This window comes from Eulemur rufifrons, chromosome 15 (genome assembly GCF_041146395.1).
Source record: "Eulemur rufifrons isolate Redbay chromosome 15, OSU_ERuf_1, whole genome shotgun sequence".
NCBI classification, from domain to species: Eukaryota; Metazoa; Chordata; class Mammalia; order Primates; family Lemuridae; genus Eulemur; species Eulemur rufifrons.
The window spans coordinates 17,671,254-17,697,249 of NC_090997.1; the positions used below are offsets into that span (position 1 = coordinate 17,671,254).

The following is a 25,996-nucleotide window of genomic DNA, read 5'->3' on the forward strand; positions in this document are numbered from 1 at the left end:
TAACATTACTAGCTAAACCATTTTTAAAATCAAAAAAGCACTACCTAAAACAATTCTATTACTGCTTTACATATATGCATTTCTTTCATCTTTCTCATATATATTTCTTACATATATTGTTTCATTGGCTTCAGCTTTATAATCTTTGGGATTGAAGACATAGTGTCTACATTAAGAAACTGACAGAATTAGAAAGTACTGATTTCAGTGTAAATCAACCTCTATTGGGAAAAATACAAGAATATACATTGAATCTTCACTCTGTACCTACCCACTGGCAAATGCACTCTGTGAGTTCTGGACAGAATTCATTTGAACCTCTGTTTTATGAGTCACATTTCCTCAGTTAAATAATCATTGACTACCAAGAGACAGCACCAGACATAAGGACACTTTTACACTGGCCATTTGAGGCCTAGGACCTATTCACTTTGGTCCATATTCTCTTTGGATACTGTCTGTTTGTTTATTTTAACTTGATACTAGATAATGGGAAAGGAAGCTGGAGTGCAGGAATAGTATTCAGACTTCAAGATTCAGCTGGTTGTGGTCATGGAAGTGACTGTCATAGTCTTTCTTCTCAGGGACCTTTAAAGAAAACAGAATTGAGGCACTTAATAGTTTCTTTCACTGGACTTATTAAAAGTTAGTATTGAAAAAAAGGCATTTTCAGTAATTATTATCCAAGTTTAGAGAGAATTGGGAATCAAAATTTTTTGAGTTGGAGAAAAATAAAAGAACAAGTATTTATCTCATCCATCCTGATTACATTCCCTCTGTTCCAAACCCATTCTCCCTGGAATCTCGATGAAATCACTCAAGCATCTATCCCTCTCAAGCTTTGCAGGAAATAATTTGGGAGAAAATGTCAACAGGGTAAAGGTAGAAACTGGAGGATAGAAAGAAGCTGATGTTTTGTTATTCACAGAACCTCTTGATGTACACTCACTCAAATTCTTCAACCTTATGTATTCCACTTGCTTTTGCCTTCTTTTACATATGGTATTCAATCTCACACTCTTGCCCAGAATCCTATTATTTTTACGAGTAGCATTTTTATTGCTCTCAGAAGGGTGAAAAGACATTTGCCAATGAAACTCTATCTCTTGTTCATCTAGTTTTTGCTTTGGGAAATACCACAACTTCTGATTTGATCTGGCTGGACACATAATCTCAATTTCTCTCTGTAAATAGGGAGGTCATCCAATTTCATCACACATACGCCACACAGACATCTAGGCTTGAAGTGAGCAAAACTTTCACTAGCAAAGTCATCAGTTGCATTCTTGTTTGGAATACTGTACAGTACCTCCCAATAAACAGAATCGTCATAGCAGTTCTCGTCAGTTGGCTGGCCCCAGATAGGTATCTTTAGAATTAAACCTGCGAAGATGGAGGGAAAAGAAGTCATGTTATGATGCTAAAGAGAAAAATCTACTTGCATAGTATTAAAAATGCTGTCATAAAAATCACTCCCTTGAGCTGACATAATTACTTTACTGCCAGAAGTTTTGAACACTTTTGATTTTACCAGTTGACTTGCTTATTAAGAGAGCATGAGAAACAGGGAAGTGTTCACTTTTTATGCTGACCTGTAATCAGACCTCCAGCAAGCGCTGTTCCGATGGAAGAACCCAGGGCAGCTGCCTGCATGTTCATGGTAGTCCTAGGAAGCCAAATGAAAAAAATCATGTTTTTCTGGACACCAGCAAACAAATCTCACCTACTGAGAGTGTGGATGTCTGCCATCTTCTGGCCAAAGGGCAGCATTACACACCAACAAACAAACGTTTGTTAACAATTTTTTTTCTGTCATATTTTTATTTTCTTTGAAGCTCTTAAGCAGTGTTAGAAAATTTTTAGACACACTGAAAGAAGAAGAACATTTTCACGTATCTTCAGGAATAATAAGACCTTTCTTAGAAAGGGTTTAGCACTCAAAACATTGATCCCTGATGTGATTCATTCAATAAATAATTTATTTAATATCCACTCTGTGACAATTTCTCTTCTAGGAACTGAGGGTAGAGTAATGTATAAAACAACATGGGCTAGCATCTCTCCTTACTTCATCCTAAAGAAGAGGTTAAGAGAAAATTAGAAAAATCTATCAATAAGATCAGAAAAATTTAGCATGTATTGTAGAGACAAAGCACTGAAGTTATTTAAGTTATCTATCTCTATATGTCATCTTAGAAGTCATTACTGTAAAATGAAATTAGTGAAAAATGTCTTAAAATTTTGGGAGTGAAAAATGTGGTAAAAAGCTATTGAAATGCATAAAGGTGCTACATGAGTGAAAGGTGAACTAGGAATATGGGAATCTCCTTAGCACAGTGCCTTACTCATAGCAGACAATTAAATAAAAAGTGGTTGAAAGATTGAATGAGTGATTCCAGTAAATCAAACAACTGCAAAATGAGAGTGTATTGGTATTCCAGCCTCATCATCCAAGAGAGAGAGAATGCACTAAACTCAGATTTCTTTTTTTCTCTTATTTGAAAGGTTTAAATTTTTCTACTATATAAAAAAAGGCACAAATAACACATATCATTGTAAAAATATTAGAAGCTGCAAATAAAAGGAGAAAAGTTTAATATTCCTCCAATCCTATCAGAAAAGAATTTTACATTTCTATTCCAATCGGTCCCTCTCAGATAGATCGGAATAGAAATGTAAAATAAAAACATGTATTTTTCTAAAAATGCAATCATGCTATAATAATTATTTTCCCATTAAATATATCTTAACTGTCCTTTATGTCAGTAAATGCAGATTGGACCACAATTTGAATTGCTACAGAGTAATACACTATATAAATATACTATAATTATAGTTTTTAGGTTGATATTAGGGTGCTCCTAGTGTACCATATTTTTTTTAAATGCTGTGAAAATATCTCCTCCTCTGAAAATGTTTATGAACTTGTTCAATTGTTTCCATAATATAAAACCTATTTAGAAATGAGATTATTAATAAAAGGTTATATATATTTATATACTTATTATTATTTTTTTTTTTTTTGAGACAGGCTCTTTCTCTGTTGCCAGGGCTAGAATGCAGTGGCATCATCATAGCTCACTGCAACCTCAAACTCCTGGGCTCAAGCGATCCTTCTGCCTCAGCCTCCCGAGTAGCTAGGGCTACAGGTGCACATCCCCATGCCTGGCTACTTTTTCTTATTTCTTTGTAGACACAGAATTTTGCTATTTTGCCCAGGCTCATCTTGAACTCCTAGCCTCAAGGAATCCTTCTACCTCAGCCTCTCAGAGTGCTAAGATTACAGGCGTGAGCCATCACACCCTACTGGTTATATATACTTCCTAAGGGCTTTTCCAAATAGGAATTTGTAAAATTTATATCTTCATTTCTCTACTTCAGTCACCATTCAGAATTATTATCCATTTATTCTTTATCACTTTGATAAGTGAAAAACTGGTAACTTGTTTAATTTGCATTCCTTTGATTACTAATGAGGTTGAATATTTCATATATATGTATTTATTTGATTTTCTCCTTTGGTAATCTGCCTATTAATTTTGCAGGAATTTGCCAAGATCTTTTACAAGGTGTTAACAGATATTTTTTGATGAAAAGTATTCTATGATCAAATAGGCTTGGAAAACACTGAATTAAACAAAATTAACAGCATTATTACAGTTAGGCTGCCATACTTTGCAGAGGTGTCCTTAAGAACATTAACTTTCCCTTGTTCTATGCTTACCAAAAACCTGCTTTGCATTTTAATATTCTGAATAGACACAGGTGAGTAATCTTGGCTCTCAGATAGGCATTTTTATTTGGTGTGAGATGTGTGAATTTTAACCAGGTGAATGGGCCTTCAAGGCTTTCTCTCCTCCCCTTCCCCAGCCATTGCCCTCTTCCCCTCCCTCTCCACCAAAGAGATGTTTCTAAACCTGCATACTTAAGGACTAGACCCTCAACCATGAGACTTACCCAATGTCTGGCCGCCCAATGAGGCTGTCAGTGAGCCCAGCCTGAGAGCCAAATAGACTTGTTTTACTGTACCTGTGGAACAGGTCTAGGCATGATGCTCAGGAATTCCTAACCATGAGGCACCTTGTAGTGTATTTGTACCCTGCATGCGCACTCTGACACTTAGGAGTTGAGCTCATTTACCCATGCTTCTATCATGCTTGATTTGCATTAACACATTAACTGCCATGTGAGTTATGAACTATTTTTCAAGTTTTCACATTACTTTTTACATTACTAATTTTCAAGTTTTTATACTACTTTTTATTGATGCATGTTTTAGAATCATTTTGTTTTCGAAGTTCCTATTCTATTTTTGTAATAAAACACCTTGGCCCCAAGGAAAAATTTTCCTTTTTTTTTTTTTTTTTTGGTGGCAGTCAATGTGTTAAAATATTTTAGTATTTGGTCTCAACAGTCTTTTAGGGCCTAGAAAGAACTGATAAAAATGTGGTTATTTTTGGGTTGTCCTCCAATTTTACAAAAGGGGTAAAAAAAACATGCAGATGAAATGGGTTAACTACATACATGAAGGAGGAGGCAAACTTTCTATTCAGTAGAAACTATGATTAAATGAGTTTTTCAATATTGATTATTATTTGTCTCTATAGGGTTAAATTTTAACCTGGTAAAATTGAAAAGGAGATTTTTCTTTTTCAATTTATGCAACTCTAGTCAGTGGTCACCCTGAGACATTTTTAGACATACATTCACCTTTTTTATGTTTTCAATTGGATTTAAAAATTGAACATTCTGATTCCTCCTTACTTACTCTGAGTAATCTGGACTTAAGGTCTTCCTAGCTGTTTTGCATGCATGACATTCATATCAAATTGCTCCAATGTTGTTGTATAAAAGTGACAACTGATGGTTTATAACATCACTTCCATTCTCCTGGGTTTGATTGATAGTTTTTTTTTTTTTTTGCTGGTTGTATAAATAAACATTTATTCCCACCTTGGGGAAGAATCTAGGTCTGTTAGAGGTAGCAGAGATTTTAGAGTCTAAATAGTCTAATCTTCTTATTTCAAAGAAGAGGAAACTGGGAACGAGAGAGGTTGAGTGACCTCAAAGGTCACATAACTAGTTAGTAGCCAGGTTGGGGCCATACTCCAGTCTTCTTGATTCTGCAGAGCCAACTGCTTTAGACATTATGCTAACTCATTCTTTGTGGAGACCACAAGGAAACGACAGTTCAACTCATCCCATGTGCTCCCTCCTACATTTTGGAGGGGTCAAGAAAAAGAGTAGGCCTACTGCAATCTTATGGTGATTATCAAATTGTACTATCTGTTAGCAGACAGTTGTCTATGACAGAAACATTTAAATTAATGTTAATTTAAAAATAATTAACAATGTTAGCTAAAACACATTTTCCAATAAAATTCTATTCTAATTCTCTTCTCTCAGTTGTATCTCTTTCATTCTAATACGGACAATACTTACAAACTGTGACCTGAACTGCTCTTCCATCACTGGATATCTCAGGGAGTGTGAGAAAACATCATGGAACCAGGGACAAGGAACATCTATTCTTTTACTCACGTGTTAGACGCTCCCATGCCTACTGCCGCAATGCCTGCGAGGCCTCCCACCACTCCAGGCAAGCCGTGCAGGTTGTGGACTCCACATGTATCTTGGATCCTCAGTTTAGTAGCAAAAAATGGCTAAAATTATACAAGGAGGAAGGCTTGTTATTTTACTATTCACTAATTATACTGGGCTCTATAACTGGAATAAATAACCAGGAAGAAGAATTTTTTATACATAAATTTAACTGTGTATATTTAAGGTATATAGCTTGCTGTTATCATATACACATATAAAAGTAAAAAAGTTACTATAGTGAAGCAAATGAGTAGCTCCATCATATCACACAGTTACCCATTTTTTTGTTTTGCGGCAAGAGTAGTTGAAATCTACTAATGTAGCATAAATCCTACATACAGTACAATTTTATGATCTATAGGCTCATACGTACATTAGATTTCTAGATTTGTTCATCCTACAGATCTGCTGCTTTTTATCCTCTGACCTACATCTCATTTTCTTCCCTGGCCAGGAGAAAAAATTTTATGTATAGCTCAGTTCTCCATCTGTATCTGAAGTCCACTTAAGTCAGAGAATTTGAATACACTGGTGGCAAAACTGCCCATTAAAGTCTTTAGTGGACGGGTTCGAAGGGTGTGATTTCAAGTCCTACTCCTTATATCCTAAATTCCTCAAAAGAGCACAGAGTCCTTAATTATACAAAAGAATAACATGAACAATTTCAATGAACCGGCCCCAGAGAAAAGTAACACACAAGTACTTAACATATAATTCATAGAAAATTAAATCAGCTTCTCTCCTGCTATCCTGAAGTCAGGAAAGAGCAGAACCACGAGACAACTGAAATACGAGAAGTATTTCTGAGAGGCAGGACTCCAGACAAGGAAAAGTGCTTATAAAATAAAACTTCAAGGCTTTTGTTCCCTGCTGGTGGAATGTGAGAAGAAAAGGGTGTAGATTGAAAGACTGACTCAGAGCATCTGTCGTACTTACAGTCAGGAATTTGTATCCAAACACGGAGACAATTCCTGCAACGCTCCCAATGATCATAGAACTGTAGGGCTGAATCTCCATGTCTGCACAGGTGCCCACGGCAACTCCTCCAGCAAGGGTGGCGTTCTGAATGTGAACCTGAGGGTGGGCAGAAAGATGCATGAGGTGTGATGAACCAGGCAGAGTTCAGAAGGACTGGAGAAATCTAGGGTTCAGTGGACCCTGGACACATTCTTCAGTTGAAAGGGCTACTTATTATTTTTATAAAACACAGGCTTCTTTCTAATTACAGAAGGCTTTTCCACTAAGCAGTTGACATTTGCTATCTTTCTTGCCAGAGTCCTTTGGTAGTGGATGAGTAACCAGGTTAATAAGACCAGTGGTGGGAGGCATATGAGAACATCAAAAGAAGTTGTAGTGGAAGGACAGGAGTTTATAGAGCAAATATTCTAGCAGTTTTGCCTATTTATGCAGTTTTTGCAACACATGTGTGGTATCATGAACCAAAAGAGAACTATGATTGCAGTGTACCTTGTAGTCTAGGATATCCCAATATTCAAAGAGGAAATGTAGAGATATTGAAATGTACACATTCCATAAGAAAGACAACAGTTTTTTGCAAGTGTCAGTGTCCTGAGAACATTTGAGGATGGAAGAAAGAGAAATCAATTTCTGTTTACCAGAATTCCTCAAAAAAATTACATTCTCACTGTTCTACTTGAGGAGCAGAGTTTATCGGTACTTTTAAAAGAGAACCACTGAACTATACATGTGTGATTTTTTTCCTTTAATCATTGTTTTTAATGATCTCTCATGAGACAATCTGTGGAGAATTGAAATATATGTCCTCAGCCATGCTTAAGAAATAAATTATTAATATACTATCCCTTTCCTCCCCCAGGTTAGAAAAGTAGAGTGAGTCATCTGAAGGTTACTTCTTTACTGATGTTTCTCTAGATCACAGGCAAGAAACTCAAGGGACTAACTTGAGGGGGTCTAAAATATTTTATTTTAGATTAATTTTGGACACATAAAAGTTACAAAAATACTACAGAGAGTTTCCATATGTCCTGCACCCAGTTTCCCCCCAATGTTAACATCTCACATAGCCATAGAAAGGAAAATAGCATTGACACAATACTATGAACGACCTTATTTGAATTTTACCATTATTCTCTCTAATGACCTATTTCTTTTCTAGTATCCTTTTGAGGATCCCACACTGAATTGAGTTGTTATTTCTTTGGGAAGAATATTTGCATTTGGGAAAATAGAATCAATGTGAGCCATCCCACTCTCTTTTTCTACTCTTCCACAAGTCTTGTTTCTAAGGAAGATTTTCTAAGAACTTGGGAGCAGTTAGCACTATCATTAAAGAAATGTACCTCAAGTCTTTTTGATTTTTACATGACTACATTCATTCCCTATGAGACTGTAAATTTCCTTGAGAATATTTTTTTTTAAATTTGCTGAGTACAAATTTGATGAATAAATGAATAATTTTTATGTTCAAAACATTCTCCGAGGTTTGCAATTTTGTGATTTGTCCTGGTAGCTCAGCAGAAACGATCTATTACTTATTCAAACAATTGTCACTGTTGCTAAGTGAAATGTCCACGGGGGGTAATATGGCACTTACCATATTGAGCTTGCCTCGTTGCTCCAAGAGGCTGGACATCGCATAGGTTGTGAGTACGCAGGCAACGAGAGAGAGGTATGTGTTTACGATGGCCCTGTACTGTTTGTCTCCAGGTTCAGCGAGGGCCGAATTAAAGCTGGGCCAGAACGTCCATAGAAAAAGAGTCCCTGCAGTAAACCACAAGAAAGGATATTAGTTCTGAATATGGAAGACAGTCCAGGGGAGGCAGTTTGCTTCCGGCGCGGGCAATGTCTCTTAGTTTTAGGCTTGATTATCTAACAGTTAGCAGAAAGGTGGAGCATTGAGCCAGCATAAGCAAAGTCGTTTTCACAGGATGTTCGTCTTTGAGAATCCTCACACCCACTTTGGAGTTAAACTTCCCTCATCCCTGACCAAATAGACAAGAATCAGGCAAGTTCAGGCCAAGTAGAGACATCACTTGTGGGATCGTCCTGGCTGGAAGGTGGACTGTTGGACGGCGAAGAGCAGCTGTAGCTCAGGTGTGGATCACAGGGAGAGACAACAGAGACGTCTGGGGGGACCCCACCGAGAAAGATCGCAAAGCTGAGAAAGAAGAAGACAAAGAGTAGAAGCCAATGGCATGGACCAAACCCAGAGAGGCTTGTACCCCAGTGAAAGGGTGAGGGGGGTTTCCTCTCCCACACCTAGAGGACTTCGTGAACTCCCCAGCTGAGCCCACCAGGGAGAGCAGGGCTGCTGCAATTTGTGAGTTTCCTGCCTGCCGGCATTTTTCCGGATCGCGTGCTGATGGCTTAGACAGGCGGGCTGGACCTGGTGCTCCCTGGACACGAGAGTGGTGCAGGGAGACTCAGTGGAGAGATCCCGGTCCTGGACTTGGGCAGTGAGGAAGCCCCCCTGGCTGTATCCAATGGGAGAGTGTGGCGGGGAGCTGAAGAATGGAGATCTGTGGGTGTCCCCACCCCCACCCCCGCTGGAGAACCACCACATTGGATAGGGGTGTGGCACCTGGAGTGAATTAGCCTATTCCATAGTTCTCATGACAACTGAATGCCTCAGATGCACCCGCTGAACGGGAGGAGTGGCCCCTCCCCCACTCCTTGCAATAAGGAGTACAGATTGAGCCAAGAAACTCATACGGAGCCGCTGCGCCCCAGTCGAAGTGTGCCCCTGGCAGAGGCCCCTGCAGATAGAGAGGCCTACCTCACTCTCCTTGGGGTCTCCTGGTGGAACAGGGGCGCACAATTGGGGATCCCCCTACATGCCAGTGTTCTGTGGAGACGCACACTAGTAGGTCAGACGCAAGGACCGAGTGGTAGTTTGAGAGCTGGTCTTGGGCAGCGAGGGAGCTCACATGGACTGATCTGATGGGAGAGTGCTGTGGAGTTCCAGTGAATAGGGAGGGTGTTCACCTCACCCCGCAGAGAAACCGCACTAGTGGACAAGTGTGGAAAGAGCTTGGCCCAGGGCCTTAGCACTCATGTGTTTAGGTCCCTCCCTCTGGAACAGCCTTCCCGGCTTGGAGAGATTGCCCTGAACTTCATACCAATGGCTCCCCCTAGTGGCCAGAAAAGCAACCTCTGAGCCCCGCTGAGGTTTTGCAAAACCTTTCAAGGCTCTTGAAATCCAGCCATGATCTGTCTTGCTCCTCCCTCCACCTCAGGGGGAGTAGAGATCCAGCAGGGACCCTCTTAAAGTTTGGGGCATTCGTGTACCCACTTGGAGGACCAGAGATTACCATAGGCACAAAAGAACATCTCAGCTGCTGACTTTTCCACGCAAACTTCAATCAATGACAGGGGGAACCACCACATAGCTAAGCATAGCACCTTCCAACTCAAGCAAATAGGGAACAGCTGATTCATACTCACAAGTACCACCCACTATCTCAGAGATTAAGCTGGGGGACCTAACTCACAACACACTGTTGGGAAAAGGTGAAGAGAGCAGGTCAGAGGTAACCAGAGAAATTCATCAAACCTGCCAGAAGACCCCACAGGAAACTCAGGACCAGCACTTCTCTCCCTGGCACAGTCAGGGATCAATCTTCAGAAACCCTGAGACAGGCCCATAAGCCAGGCCTAGCACCCCCAGGTCTCACGTGAGAGGCCAGATGACAAGGAATCAGTGAAAGAACTCCAGAAACATAAAAAATCAAAGTGAATGGACACCCCCAAAAGAAAATCATGATTCCTTACTAATAGTTACTAACCAATATGAAAAGATTGAAATAACAGGTGAAGAATTTCAAATATGGATTGAAAGGAAGCTCAATGAAATACAAGAGAAAATAGAAACCTAACATAAAGAAACCACAAAAACAACGCAGGAAATGAAAATTCACTAAAGAAACTAAATTATTAAAAAAATCCAACAGAACTTCTAGAAATGAAAAATTCATTCAAGGAAGTACAAAACATAGTGTAAAGCCTTATGGATAGTTAGATCAGGCAGAATAAAGAATCCCAGAGCTTGAAAAACACCACCTTTGAATTAAACAAGCAGTCAAAGAGATAGAACAGAGAAATAAGAGGTGCCTAACGTAAGAATCATAGGCATCCCTGAGGGCAAAGAAGAAAATACACAAGGATTGGAAAACCTATTTGAGGGAATAATTGAGGAAAACTTCCCTGGTTTTGCTAGCAGTCTAGATAGCCAGGTACAAAAACCTCAATGGAATCCAGAGAGATTCATTGCAAAGAGGTTATCAACCTGACACATAGTCATCAGACTGGGCAAAGTAAACATGAAAGAGGCACTTCTACAAGCTATAAGACAAAAGTATCATGTGACTTTCAAAGGAAAACACATCAGACTAACTGCAGACTTCTCAACTGAGACCTTACAAGCCAGGAGAGATTGGAGTCCTATGCTCAGTTCTTCTCAAACAGAGTAATCGCCAGCCTAGAATTACGTATCCTGCAAAACTAAGTTTCTTATATGAGGGAGAAATAAAGACTTTCTCAGACAAGCAAACACTGAGGGAATTTGACAAGACCAGACTTGCCCTGCAAGAAATACTCAGAACTGCATTATACACTGATCACAATAGACAACTACCAGTGTAAAATCACCCAAAAGTTAAAGTTCAGAACCCAGATGCCATGATGGCGCAAGAGGTAAAACAAAGCAATAAAGTTCTACTGAATAAGATGAACAGAAATCCACCCCACTTATGAATTCTTTCAATAAGTGTGAATGGCTTGAATTCCCCACCGAAGAGGCATAGGCTGGTTGAATGCATAAAAGAAATACAAGCCAAGTATCTGCTCTCTCCAGGAAATACATCTAACCCACAATGACTCATTCAGACTCAAGGTGAAGGGATGGAAAACAATATTCGATGCAAATGGAAACCAAAAGAAAGTTGGTGTAGCCATTCTAGTATCAGATAACATAGACTTCCAATCAATAAAAGTAAAGAAAGACAAAGACGGTCATTATATAATGGTGAAGGGAACAATTCCACAAAAAGACATAAGAATTTTAAATATTTATGTACCTAACAGAGGTGTGCACAGATTCATAAAGCAAAGCCTACTTGATCTAAACACAACGATAAACAGCAGCATAAAAATAGCCAGGGACTTCAACACCCCACTGATAGAACTGAACAGATCCTCCAAGCAGAAAATAAACAAAGAGGCAATATACTTAAATGGGACTCTAGAACAAATGGGCCTAACAGACATTTATAGAACATTCTCCTCCAAAACTACTGAATAAATGTTCTTCTCATCATGGAACATTTTCTAAGATTGATCACATCCTAGGCCACAAAACATGTCTTACAAACTTGAAAAAATAGCAATTATGCTATGCATCTTCTTAGACCACAGTGGCATAAAATTAGAAATCAACTCCAACAGAAACTCTCAACTCTACCCAAAGTCATGGAAATTAAACAATCTGCTGCTGAACAATTATTGGGCCAAGGAAGAAATTAGGATGGAAATCAAAAGATTCTTCTTACTAAATGACAAAGAGGGCACAAGTTATCAAAATCTGTAGGATTCAGCAAAAGTAGTTCTAAGAGGAAAATTCATATCCTTAAATGTCTACATCCAAAAAGAGAAAGATCACCAATCAACAGTCTAATGACTCATCTCAAGGAATTGGAAAGAATGAACAAACCAGTCTCAAACCCAGAAGAAGAAAAGAATAACTAAGGTCATAGTAGAACTAAATGAAATTGATAACAAAAGAATTATACAGAAGATTAATGAAACAAAAAGTTGGTTCTTTGAAAAGATAAACAAAATCAATAAGCTTCTTGTTAGATTAACCAGAAACAGAAAAGAAAGGACCATAATAAGTTCAATCAGAAATGAAAATGGAGATATTACAACTGATATCACAGAAATATAAAAATCCTCTCTGAATGCTATAAAAAGGATGGGTGTAAATATACATAATGAGTGCAATGTGCACTGTCTAGGGGATGGACACGTTTGAAGCTCTGACTCAGGGGGGCTGGGGGGCAAGGGCAGTATACGTAACCTAAACTTTTGTACCCCCACAATATGCTGAAATAAGAATAAAAAAATTTAAAAAAAGAAATAAAAAAAAAGAATCCTTCATATTAGGCTATACAGAAAAAAAAAAAATCTCTATGCACATAAACTTGAAAATGTGGAGGCAATGGACAAATTCTTGGGAACACACACCTCCCTAGACTCAATAAAGAAAAAATAGAACTCCTGAACAGACCAATTACAAGCAATGAAATTTAAGCCACAATAAAAAATCGTCAATAAAATAATGCCTTGGACCAGATGGTTTCACACCTTAATTTTACCAGACCTACCAGGAAGAACTGGTACTTATACTGCATAAATTACTTCATAACATCGAGAAGGAAGAAATCCTCCCCGACTCATTCTATAAAGCCAGTATCACCTTGATACCAGAGCCAGGAAAGTACACTACAAAAAAGGAAAACTACAGACCAATATCTCTTATGGATATAGATGCAAAAATTCTCAATAAAATCCTAGCAAACCAAATTCAGCTGCACATCAAAAAAATAATTCACTGCAACCAAGTGGGCTTCATCTTAGGCATGCAAGGATGGTTCGACATAAGCAAATCTATAAATGTGATTCACTTACATAAATAGAAGCAAAAATAAAGACCATATGATCCTTTCAGTAGATGCAGAAAAGCCATATGACAAAAATTCAGCACCCTATTATGATAAGAGCTCTTGACAAAATAGACATAGATGAAACATATCTAAGAATTATAAAAGCCATATGTGACAAACCCACAGCCAACATCACACTGAACAGGGAAAAATTGAAAGCATTCCCACGTAGAATTGGAACCAGACAAGGTTGCCTGTTGTCACTGCTTGTATTCAACCTAGTGCTGGAGTCCTAGCCAGAGCAATCAGACAGAGAAGGAAATCAAGAGTACCCAAAGGGGGAAAGAAGAAGTCATACTATTGCTCTTTGCTGACGATATGATCCCATATCTAGAAAACCCCAAAGATTCTGTCAAGAGACTCCTGGAATTGGTAAATAAATTCAGCAAAGTCTCAAGTTACAACAAAATCAATTGTGCACAGATCAGTAGTACTCATATACCAACAACAGTCAAGCTGAGAATCAAATCAAAGGCTCAATAGCTTTCACAATAGCAACAAAGAAAGTAAAATACCTGGGAATATATTTAAACAATGAGGTGAAAGATCTTTACAAAGAGAACTATGAATCACTGAGAGGGTAAATTGTAGGTGAGGTAAACAAATGGAAAAACATATCATGCTCATGGATTGGCAGAATCAACATTGTTAAAATGCCTATATTACCCAAAGTGATTTACACATTCAATGCAATACTCATTAAAATACCGACATCATTTTTAGCAGATCTAGAAAAAATAATTCTATGCTTCATACAGAAACAGAAAAGAGCCCGAATAGTCCAATCAACCTTAAGCAAAAAGAACAAATATGAGACATTGCTTTATTAGACTTCAAGCTATACTGCAAGGCTATAGTAACCAAAACAGCATGGTACTGGCATAAGAACAGAGACCTAGCCAATGAATTAGAACAGAGAACCCAGATACAAAACCATCCTCATATTGCCATCTGATCTTTGACAAAGCAGACAGTAACATACACTGGGGAAAAGAATCCTTATTCAATAAATGGTCCTGGGAAAATTGGATAGCTACATGTAGAAGACTGAAACAGGATGCACAACTCTTACCACTCACAAAAATTAATTCATGATGGATAATAGACTTAAGGCATGAAACTTTAAGACTTCTAGAAGAAAATGTTGGAAAAACTCTTATAGATATTAGCCTAGGCATAGAATTTATGAAGAAGATCCCAAAGGCAATCACAGCAACAGCAAAAATTTATAAATGGGACCTGATTAAATTAAAAAGCTTCTGCATAGCCAAGGAAAGAATAAATAGAGAGAATAGACAAATTACAGAATGGGAGGAAATATTTGCATGCTATACCTCCAATAAAGGGCTAATAACTAGAATCTACAATGAACTCAAACACATCAGCAAGAAAAAAATCAAACAACCCCATTAAAATGTGGGCAAAAGACATGAACAGAAGCTTTTCAAAAGAAGATAGACTAATGGCCAATAAACATATGAAAAAATGTTCAACGTCTCCAGTCATCAGGGAAATGCCAATCCAAACCACAATGAGATATCATCTAACTCCAGTGAGAATGGCTTTTATCTAAAAGTCCCAAAACAACAGATGCTGGCATGGATGCAAAGTGAAAGAAATACATACACACTTGTACACTGGGATACTTATCTCCCAGCTGGTAAATCTTTCCTTGCTTCACCATTCAGTTTCAGGAGGGTGTGGGAGGCAGCAATTAATCATGTACGGACTTAACAAATACAATGTGAGTCTGTCTATCTGTTTCTGTGTTTGTCTCTTTTTTTTAATTTTACAGATGGGGGTTGTTCTGTTGCCTAGGGTGGATTTGAATTCCTGGGCTCAAAGAAAAAAAGAAAAATGAGACCGCAAACTAGGACACCTCTATGAAAAGTAGTATGGAGATACCTCCAAAAACTAAAAGTGGACCTACCATTTGATTCAGTAATCCCACTATTGGATATTTACCCAAAGGAAAAAAAATATTTTATCAAAAAGACACTTGCATTAGAATGTTTACTGAAGCACAATTCATAATCACAAAGATGTGGAATCAACCCAGGCGCCTATAAATCCATGAATGGATTAATGAAATGTGGTGTATATATATATATACCATGGAGTACTACTCAGCCATAAAAAATGATGAAGGCTGTAACAACCTGGATGGAACTAGAGACCATTCTGCTAAGTAAAGTATGGTGAGAATGGAAACACTAACAACACATGCACTCATTATTAAACTGGAACTAATGAATTAACACTCATGTGCACATTATGGAAGTATAACTCTACAGAAATAAAGCAGGTTGGAGAAGGGAGGACAGGATGGATAAATTCACAACTAATGGGTACAATGCACACTTTCTAGGTGATGGGCACAATTATAACTTTGACTCAAACTACACAAAAGCAATTCATGTAATCAAAATATTTGTACTCCCATAATATTCTGAAGTCAAAAATAAAAATCAGGCAAGTTCATCCACACTCACCAATCATTGCAAACATGTCCGAGTGGTACACAGATTCTTCATTTTTATGCCCCTTTCTCAGGCCAGATCGATACAAGATGCCTGCTACAGCCAAGCCAAAGTAGGCCCCAAAGGCATGAATGGTCATTGATGCTCCGGTATCAAAGGCCTGAAGAGACAAAAGGGCATTCGTGTAAATTGAGGTGCACCCGAGTCCGCTTATAGGAGGAAAGTCAATGAAAGAACTGCTTCATTAGTTAAAAAATAAAGAAATAAAGAGAGAAAGAATGCATCAGAGAAAGGGGGATAAACAAGGGTAGTAAAATTGAAAAAGTACAGGCTTTGGAGCCATGCAGAACTGACTTTCAATTCTCCATCAGGTACTTCATTGCAATGTGACTTTAGACATATTACTAACTTGTCTGAATATGTTTCTATAACATGGGAAAATATTACCCACCTAACAGAGTTGTGGTGAGACTTAGAGGGGTAGTGTTTATATAGTGCTGGTTCCTTAGCAAGATCTCAGTACATTCTAGGGTACTTCTGCAGGTGATGGAGCTTCTCAGTGAAATATGTGTTGCACTTGATACAAAGTGAAGATGATTTACATTCTCTTGACATTACAGTTAAAGCTCACTTAATTGCTACTCAAGACTTGAAGCTTCAAAAAGTCATAGGTTTTCCCTGCTAGATGATGACCTGAAAACCAGCTAAGGCCCAAGATTCATTTAAAGAAATATATTTTAGGTCCCTCGTTAGACGTGGTATGGATTTGACTCAGTTTTCTATGTTTCCTGTCTCTAAAGTTCAGTGTGCCAAACTCCAGACATTTCTCTGTATCTATAGGCAGGAAAATGATACCAATTTATATATTTAAAATTTTCAAAGTAGCTCAAATTGAAGTAAAAAGGGTCTCCTGGTTGTTGTTCCTTCTCTGACAAGGCGTGGACAAACCCAGTCCCCTTGAAGATCCACACTTGGTTGGAATGAGACCAACTATTCTCCTAAAATATTTGACCTTTCTAGCAACCTTTAGCTTCCCAGCCACACTTAGTCCTCTCCTAGCTGGGAAATCTTGTCCTGCTTCACCATGTGGTTTCCGGAGGATGGGAGGCAGCAATTAATCATGCTTGGACTTAACAAACACAACATGAGTCTGTCTGACTGCCTGTCTCTGTCTTTTAATTTTACAGATGGGGTCTTGCTATGTTGCTCAGGGTGGATTTGAACTCCTGGGTTCAAGTAGTCCTTTAGCCTCAGCCTCCTGAGTAGCTGGGACTGCAGGCATGTGTCACTGCTCCCAGCTTGTTCTTCTCTTTAAATGATCACGTGTTTGTAAGCAAAAGAACCTGCCCCATTTCTTCCTCTGGAGCCGTCAAATTAGTCTTTATTCAGCCAACACACACATAGTTTATAGATATTTGTTAATCTGACTTCCTTACCTTGGTGGCTCCATTTTGTACAGGTCAACTCCTTATACCTTGCTCCAACTAAAGGTTTTCCTTTAGATCTTCATTACCAACTAAAGATTGTATACTTGCTGTTACTTTGGGTTAAAGTTCATTCCTCCCCATCAGTTACTTGAAAAACTCATGAATACCTTTCAGGTCTGGCTTAATTGTTACTTCCTCAGAGAACTACTCCTTGATTCTACAATCTAATTTAGGTCTTCCAGTTACACTTTCTCATAGCTATCCCCCCCACACACATATTTTTCATAGCATGAATTGCAATTTATAATAATATTGATGTATGTGTATTTGTGTATTTCGGTGGGTGGGTGGATGTGTAATTACTTGTTAGATTTCTGTCTCCTTCACTAGATCATGAGCTCTAGAAAGACAGGAATCTTCACTATTTTGTTTGTCACTGAGTCACCAATACCTAGAAAGTTGTAAAAATATTTGCTGTCGAATTAAGTGTTAATAGAAGTCTAAACAAAATAACAAAATACTGGAGAGAACCCAGAATTATTCTATTTATTATCTGGGGGAATTGATGAAAGTTTCACGGAGGGGAAGAAATCTGACATAGGCCATAACAAAAGCCTGTCAACTATTCACCTAGTAGTTGAAATATAAACAGGAATTGGTCATTGATAGGCAATACATCATAATAAAAAAGAATTGTACAGTTAGAAAAATCTGGGTGTGAATTCAGACTCAGGTAAGTCATTTAGCATCTGTGATCACCAGTTTTATTGTGCATTAATGATAATAACAATAATACCTACCATACAATGTTGTGAAGATGAAATGAGATTTTGTTTATAAAACCCCTGGTTTACAAAAGGCACTCAATAAATGATAGCTATTATTAATACTACTATTTGTTATGGTATCACTCTCACTAAGGTTTTGCCCTTGTGTAGCGTGGGCACCTATTATGAGTGGTGGCCAGAAGTGATGCCCAAAGCTAGGTAAGCATAAATTCTCTAACCCTTACCTGAAATATCTCACCGACTAGATATTCATTGTAAGCAAAGACAGCAATTTCTATAATTGTCATGATCAGCATTTGGACTGGACTCGTTCTTCCCAGGACTGCTCCAAAAGAAATCAGAACTGTGACTGTACTGAAGTCTGCATTTATCATGCTGAGGGGAAAAGAAAGAATGAAGTGAAGTATAATACACACCCCAAACAAAACTGTGGGTTGTGATGAGCTATAGCATCACCGTATCCAAAGTGCAAGCCCACCAGAACTGTACAGTGTCTCTCTCAATTCCTTATCTCCTTTCTCTTCCTTTCACCATATACTCTTCAGTTGCTCTACTTTTTAATCTTTACTTACCAGTCCTTTATCTCATTAAAGTTTCACTTTATTTTTGTTGATATGATAAGTGAATTGTTTCTTAGTGGGTTTGTTTACAACAATAAGAACACATGTTTGCATTTGAAAAACAATCTTCAAAAAATAACTAATGGTAGATGTTTGCTCCCTGTAGCTGAGACAGAAGGAATAATAATTTTATGAGAGGAGATTTCTTGTGAAACCAGAGGAGTTACAGACATGAATGTATGATCCAGCTCAGTAGAGCAAGACATTGACATGGACCCCTGGATTTCAAAAATCTTCTGTTGCCTAAAGGAGACAATTTGCCATCCAGTTCAGAGCTTGAATGACAAGGGACTTGCAGAGAAATAGTAATAATTTATTTGAAAACACAGTAGTTGAAAAATAAGGAATTATCTTGGTCTGTTTGGGCTACTATAACAAAATACCATAAACTAAGTAGCTTACAAACAGCAAAAATTTATTTCTTACAGTTCTGGAGGCTGGGAAGTCTGAGATCAAGACACTAACAGATTTCGTATCTGGTGAGGGCTTCCTTTCTGGTTCATAGATTTTTTTTCTTTTAGCTGTGCCCTCACGTAGTGTGGAAGAGTTAAGGAGTCTCCCTTGGGCCTCTTTTATAAGGACACTAATCCCATTCATGAACTTTCCACCTTCATGCTCTAGTCACTTCCCAAAGGCCCTGCAAATATCATCCCTGTGGGGGTTAAGATTTTAACGTATGAATTTGTGGGGACACAAACATTCAGACTGTAGCAAGCGTGCTCACTTTCTGACTCCAATGTGGATTGTGCGTCCATAGCTGTGCAGGACACCTTGCATGATAGTGCCCCATTGGAGGCCCAAAGCAGCGATGAGCAGGTTGATACCTATACTGCTGAAGCTATATTTCTTCAGGAAGGTCATGAGAAAGCCAATCCCAACAAATATCATGACATGGACATCTTGGAATACTGGAAAAGAGCAGAGGCAAAAAACAAAAATCTGCATTAGAAGACCATGATGAAAAGTGTTACATCATAGTATACCCATTTATTAAACGCTACCAACTTTACATAAAACACTGCAAAAGGAAAGCCTTCACTGGAAAGCAAAAGGCTGGTTCCAAGGCCAAGTTGGCTACTTACCAGCCATGAGAACTTGGCTGGCAAGTTATTCAGTAGTTGAACCTTTTTGGGGAAAACTATGCGTTATCATGTTAATACCAGTGTGCCTTTCATCCTTTCTCTGAGGAATTTTTCATTATTTTCCACCCTGTGAAAGATCTGCAGAGCACATGGTTAGCATCACCTGCTTCTGCAGACTTTCCCAATACTCCCAGGGAAACTAATATTTCCTCTTGTCATTTACACAGCTTTCTGCATATACCTCAGCTTTATCATTTGTCATGTAGTATTAGCATTTATTTAGCATGCACCACACTGTAATAGCTAATTAGGCAATGAGGTGTTCATTTTCTGCCTTAGATCGGGAGCTTCTTGATTGAAGGGGCTGGGAGACATTCATCTTTTGCTCTCCTGAACCTGGCATGATAGCCTGCATATCGCAGAAGAAGCAATAAATGATTGATGGATGAATGAATAAATGAATGAACTACAGCCTCTATTTATCAAATGTATATAATAGCACCAGCCCTGAAAATCTTGCCAGATCATTCTTTGAGCCATATGGGATAATGTCTTCGTTAGCACTTTATAAACCATGAAGCACTGAACAAACATAAAAGCTGTATCCTTTCGAGGAATAAATACTTGTCAGGGGATATGGGTTCAGGTTCCCCAATTCAATCCCATGATTGCGTGTATTTACTCCTGTGAGCTTCAGTGTTTTCATCTGCAAGATTGAAACAGCCCCATTTCTCACAGGGCTGCTCTGAGTGGGATAACCTGTGTAGGGAATGTGTATGCAGTAAAGTACTATAGAAATAAAACGTGATCAAATGCAACATGGTGAAAACATGGGCTCTTCCTTCAAGAAACATTTAACTTAGTGAAACATATATTTGGATGAACCTTATATGAAATTGGCATTTTTGCATTGAAAGTAGTTGAACATTAAAAATGGTCAACTATTGGCAATGTCTTGTGGTTCATTCTAGTAGACACACAAAACAAATTGAGATCAAATTGGGAACAAATGCAAAGCCAGGGAAAGAAAATGAAACGTTTACGTGTTTAATTAGTGTTAACCATTGCTGCCAGAGGTTTAAGTGGAAATAGGCATGAGGGAGGACATGCCTAAAAAATATGTCCCAGAGGAAACTGACATTAGAGGTCAATTAATTTGCCCAAAGGGTGGAGTCAGCATTGGAAGTCAGGCTTGATGCCACCGATTTCTCCATTCATTGATCACTGCAGGAGTGTAAAGACAACCAAGCTAGAGCTCTGGCCTCCCAGGAAGGTGGAGACAAGTCACTGCTCCCTGGGTCCTTTCCACCTCTGCTCTACCACCAGGCTTGCAAGGCCGTGTGTTTGAGGGGGAGACACTGTGGTCCCAAGTAGGCTTGTCTAGTGTAGTGGATGCTGGGATGCAGTCAGTGCCCAGACCCCCCATTCACATAGAAGGACTTGTTCCTGCCATCTCTCTTATTGTTGGGAACGCTGCCAGACGACAGCCCTGAGCTCTCAATTCTCTCTTGTTTTGCTCAAGGTCACAGCCCTGCCCCAGGATAGTTTGTACCCAATGACTAACTCACATGAACATCCCTTTGTCTCAGGAAAGGACAATGGCAGCTGGACAATCCCAGCTTCAGAGCCTCCTGGTGGGTCAGCTGAGGACTTCTCTTTCTGTCCAAAGCCTCCCCCCCCGCCCAGGTGCTGATTCTCATCCTATTCTTACCCCAGGACTCCTGGAACTGGGATTGTACCTGACCCGTTGATGGGCATCTACACTTAACATCAACCTATTTCCCTTTGATGTTTGAAACACAGATGACCATATATATTTATTTTCTTTACAAATTGTTTTGCTACCATTTACTTTGTATATGCAAATATTTAATTTAGATGGTAGGTTAGGTTGGAGGGGAACTTAGAGAATATGCATGACTCTTCCTATGATTTTACTAAACCTCACTGGACTCAGTTTTCTCCTCCTTTAAGAAAGGTTTGGATTAGATGATGTCCAAAGTGTCTTCTAGCTCTACAATTTGTTTTATTTACTTTATTTTATTTTTTGATTAGGACCCAAGAGCCAGAGAAGTTAGGTCAATGGTTTATAGTCACAAAGTCAGAAAACAAATAAGGACCAAGTTTTACTTGTTTCATTTTTAAAACTTACACAAAATTATTTTCCTAAATATTTTTTCTTAGAGCAGCCTTTTTTTCTTTTCTTTTCTTTTTTTTTTTTTTTTTTTTGAGACAGAGTCTCATTCTCTTGCTCAGGCTAGAGTGCAGTGTCATCAGCCTAGCTCACAGCAACCTCAAACTCCTGGGCTCAGGTGATCCTCCTGCCTCAGCCTCCTGACTAGCTGGGACTACAGGCATGCGCCACCATGCCCGGCTAATTTTTTTCTATTTTTAGTTGGCTGGCTAATTTCTTTTTTCTTTTTTTTTTTTTTTTAAATGGGGGGGGGTGTCGCTCTTGCTGAGGCTGGTCTTGAACTCCTGACCTCAAGCGATCCTCCTGCCTCTGCCTCCCAGAGTGCTAGGATTACAGGCCTGACTTAGAGCCATCTTGTTCCCTATGTAATCTACTGATTTTAAAGTGGGCAGTCATCAACTCATTTAAAAAAAAATGTTTCATTTAATTTTGTCATGTCTCACACAGGGAGTAATTATTTTGTATATTCCATCCCCCTTTCCCTTTGATGGAAAACCAGACGTTTTTTAGGGGTGGGGGGAGGAATTTCATGTATTAATTGCGCTTCAATATTTTTTTTGTCTTCTTTCCCCCCACTTCTCTGATCTAATTGTTGTTACCGCTTTTCGCCACAAGGGGGCCTAAGAACCTAATCTATTATTTAAGTTGCTGACGAGCGCTTACAAAATTGTGAAAGCTGTATAGACAGATGATTCTGCAAGAAATGTATGAATAAAAATGTTTGTAAACAACTATGTATTATCTTTCATCCTGTTTTAAGGGTTTGTGAGTGGAGACCAGAGAGAGGGCTACAAGTTCAGTTTTGCGGTGCAAGGCTCTGCCATTAAAGAAATAAAGTGTCCACTTTGTAGAGATAAAAGAATTTTTTTTAGGGGTTTGCACTTTGGGGAAGTCTTCCAACACGTTTGGGGGATTTTCAAGACTTGTCTAAATCTCTGATTCTCAACAAGGGTGATTTTAGCTCCCAGAGTACATTGGACAAAGTCTGGAGGCGCTTTTGGTTGTTGCAATTTGAGGGGCTGGGGTGGTCTGCTAAGCCCGGAGAGTAGAGCTAGGGACGCTGCTGAACGCCCTACAGTGCACCGGGCAGCTTCCCACAAGAAATTATCTGGTTCAAAATGTCAACAGTGCTGCTGTTGAGAAACCTCCATCTAAGTCAAACTATGGTTTTCAGGATTCAGCGTACTGCACAGCTTTCCTTTTCTTTACACATTTTGGACCAAAGGAGAAAAATGCTCGCTTGATATGCTTAAGAATTCCTGCTCAGTAGCACAGCAAATTGCACTCTTTGTTTTGAGCAATGATAGTGGGGGATGGAACCGGGTGCCCGGTTTCTTCTTGTTCCCTTCTCCCATTTCTTGCTGTTCCCTGAGATCATAGTAACACTGTGTTTTTGTTTCATAGATTTTCCTGAAAATTGCTAACAGAAAATAAATGGAGATATGTAAAAATATGAAAGCGGAGAAATTTGAAGGCATTAGAATCCCACAATGCTCTTAGAATTCCTGTCTCCTGGGCTGGGATAAGTTTTGTCCTTTACATTTTAGGGAAGTAGCACACTAAACAAGAACACGGTGTTAGCCCTATGACAGTAATTCATGTTCTATTTGAATTGCTTGCTAGCTGTGTGCCCTTGGATAACCAACAAATCTCCCTGAACCTCAGTTTCCTCATCTGTAAAATGCGAATAATTCCATTCCATAAGACTCCATGAGGGCATGGATTTTGTCTTATTTACTTCCTCATGTCTCCAGTACCTGGAACAGAGTAGGTATTAAATAAATACAGAAAAAAATATATACAACTCTAGTGTGGACATAACACATAGTAAGCTTTTATATTTCAGTATTGATATGTGTTAAGAAGATTATCAAATTCAGGATCCATAATATTTAACCATTTTCAAATAGACAAACCTGTTTCTTTGCCTCCTATTTGACGACATAAATGAAAAAAATCCCATGTTATCAGCTATGTAAAAATATGTTTCATCTATATAGGAGAGACTTTAAGCTCACAGTGCCGTATCTTGGAAATCTTCAGCAATTGCTTTGAACTCTACAATTCGTTCAGAATACGGCAAAATAAGATCACTCGTCTTGTTATTTTCACTGAGTAAACTCATTACCCCACAAAGAATATATTCTTGCCTTTTAAAAGATGACCGATGTTAGTGGAAACCAAAAAGTATTTTGACAAATCTGTTGGCCACAATAAGTTCATGTAGACAGATCTAGCCTAAATTCCTACCTGCTAAACAATGCTGCTCACGTAATGTAGTGGTTAAAGCACAGGTTTTGGAGGCAAACAACCAGGGCTGGAATTTATTTACTAAACATTTGACTTTGGGCAAACTTCTTAATCTCTCTAAAGCCCAACTTTATCATAGGCATGATAAAGTTCTTCTTAACATGTATGTTCTAAGGGTTGGTTTGAGGATTAGAAAATGAATGCAAAGTGAGTTAGCACAGTGCCTTGGACAAATTCACATCATTATAATCAGTGATTTTATCATAATTTAAAATTTGTGCTACTTTGCTGCTAAAAAGAAATTTGAATTTGACACTGGAAACCAGAACCTGCCAGGATACAATCACCATCATCATCATCCCTTTCATTAGTATAAGGTTTAAATTATTTTGTTATTTTTGTTCTGTTTTACTTCCACATTTAGCTTGCAATAGAATATCTTGCAAGCCCTGATAACTGAATGTGTTTAAAATGCAATTGATTATTCTAACTCTCTCTCTACCAAAAGCAAACAAAATTAAAATTAAACAAAACCATCCTTTTTCTCTATTTCCTGCATATATCTGCTGCCTAGAATGTCCTCTTGATCCCACACCCAACACTTCTTTACCTGGCAAACTTCTAGACATCTTTTGATCAGATCTTCTGCACTATGTTACTGGACACAGGTGTTACATTGTGCATATTCCTCTTATTTTATTTAATTATATGTTTGTCTATTTAGTTTCTTTGTGTGCTCACTTATCATTTATTCAAATAGACTGTTAATGGAAAAAGTGAATGCAAATCTTAAGGTAGGAATCATCAGGTGGCTTGTCTTTGATAGAACCCAGCAGGAAGTCTGGCACCTGGCACTTTGTAGGAAATGCCTCGGTTATTCATGAATAAATGGATCACAGGTGAGGGCTACTGAGAATTTGTCTAATCGGGACTACAAAGCTCTGAATCAGAAAACTTGTGTTTCTAGACTAACTAGTGAAAATTTCAAAGCTCACTGTCCAATTAGAGATGGATCGGCTTTCTTATTTCATTTTGTTTTGGTTTTTAATGGTTCAAGGCTGGCAAAGTAAGTTTGCTATACATGTCACTTTTTGGTCTTAGTGAGGTCCAGTCTTTTGAACCAGTGTTGTGAACCATGAGTCAGAACCAGTCTGAACTCATGTTTTCTGAGAGAATAATATCTTTAGGGTGGCATCTTCCCTCCCCACTTCAAATACTTTATTTTCACATATTTTAAATATTTAGAAAAGCTAATACAATGAATATGTATGTACCATTTACCTAGCTTTATCAATTATTATTTTTCATATTTGCTTTCTCTCCTTTTCTTTATGTATGTGCATATGTATATTATGTATACATATATAAATATTTTTATATATGTGTATATATTATATATATGTATGTTCTCCTAAACCATTTGAAAGTAAGGTGACAGTTTGTTCCAAACCACGTTAACATGAACCTCCTAGTGAAGGACATTCCAAACAGCCTCAAAATTATCATCACAACCAAGAAAATGTGACATCAGCACATAATAGTATCTAATACAGAATTATGTTCAAATTACTCCAACTATGTCCAAACTGTCCTTTTACAGAACTTTTTGATTCATTATCCATTCAGGTTTCATACATTTTCTTTCTTTGTCGTGTTTCTTTGGACTCCTTTCATTTAGAGCAGTTTTCCCTCATGCTTTTTATTGGTGGTGTTGCTTTGTCTTTTGTGCAGAATGCCCCACAGTTTGGATTTGTTTATTTCACCATGATTAGAATCAGGTGGTATTGGGTACTTCCCATTGGATCATAGCTGGAGGCACATAATTTGTTTTTCCTGTTACTGGTAACGGCA

The 25,996-nt window shown here is 38.4% G+C and overlaps 1 protein-coding gene across 1 annotated transcript in view; it reads right to left on the reverse strand.

The window, feature by feature from the left end:
- Positions 1-522: 522 nt before the first annotated feature.
- The window catches only part of RHAG (Rh associated glycoprotein), a 31,031-nt gene continuing 5,557 nt past the window's right edge, over positions 523-25,996 (reverse strand). Inside the window, exons 2-10 of the mRNA XM_069488152.1 lie at positions 19,344-19,527; positions 18,224-18,374; positions 15,797-15,944; positions 8,180-8,346; positions 6,541-6,678; positions 5,542-5,663; positions 1,593-1,666; positions 1,310-1,383; positions 523-588 (exon numbers count right to left, since the gene is read on the reverse strand). Of these exons, the coding sequence (XP_069344253.1) occupies positions 523-588; positions 1,310-1,383; positions 1,593-1,666; positions 5,542-5,663; positions 6,541-6,678; positions 8,180-8,346; positions 15,797-15,944; positions 18,224-18,374; positions 19,344-19,527 (1,124 nt within the window). The remainder of the gene's footprint in view (positions 589-1,309; positions 1,384-1,592; positions 1,667-5,541; positions 5,664-6,540; positions 6,679-8,179; positions 8,347-15,796; positions 15,945-18,223; positions 18,375-19,343; positions 19,528-25,996) is intronic.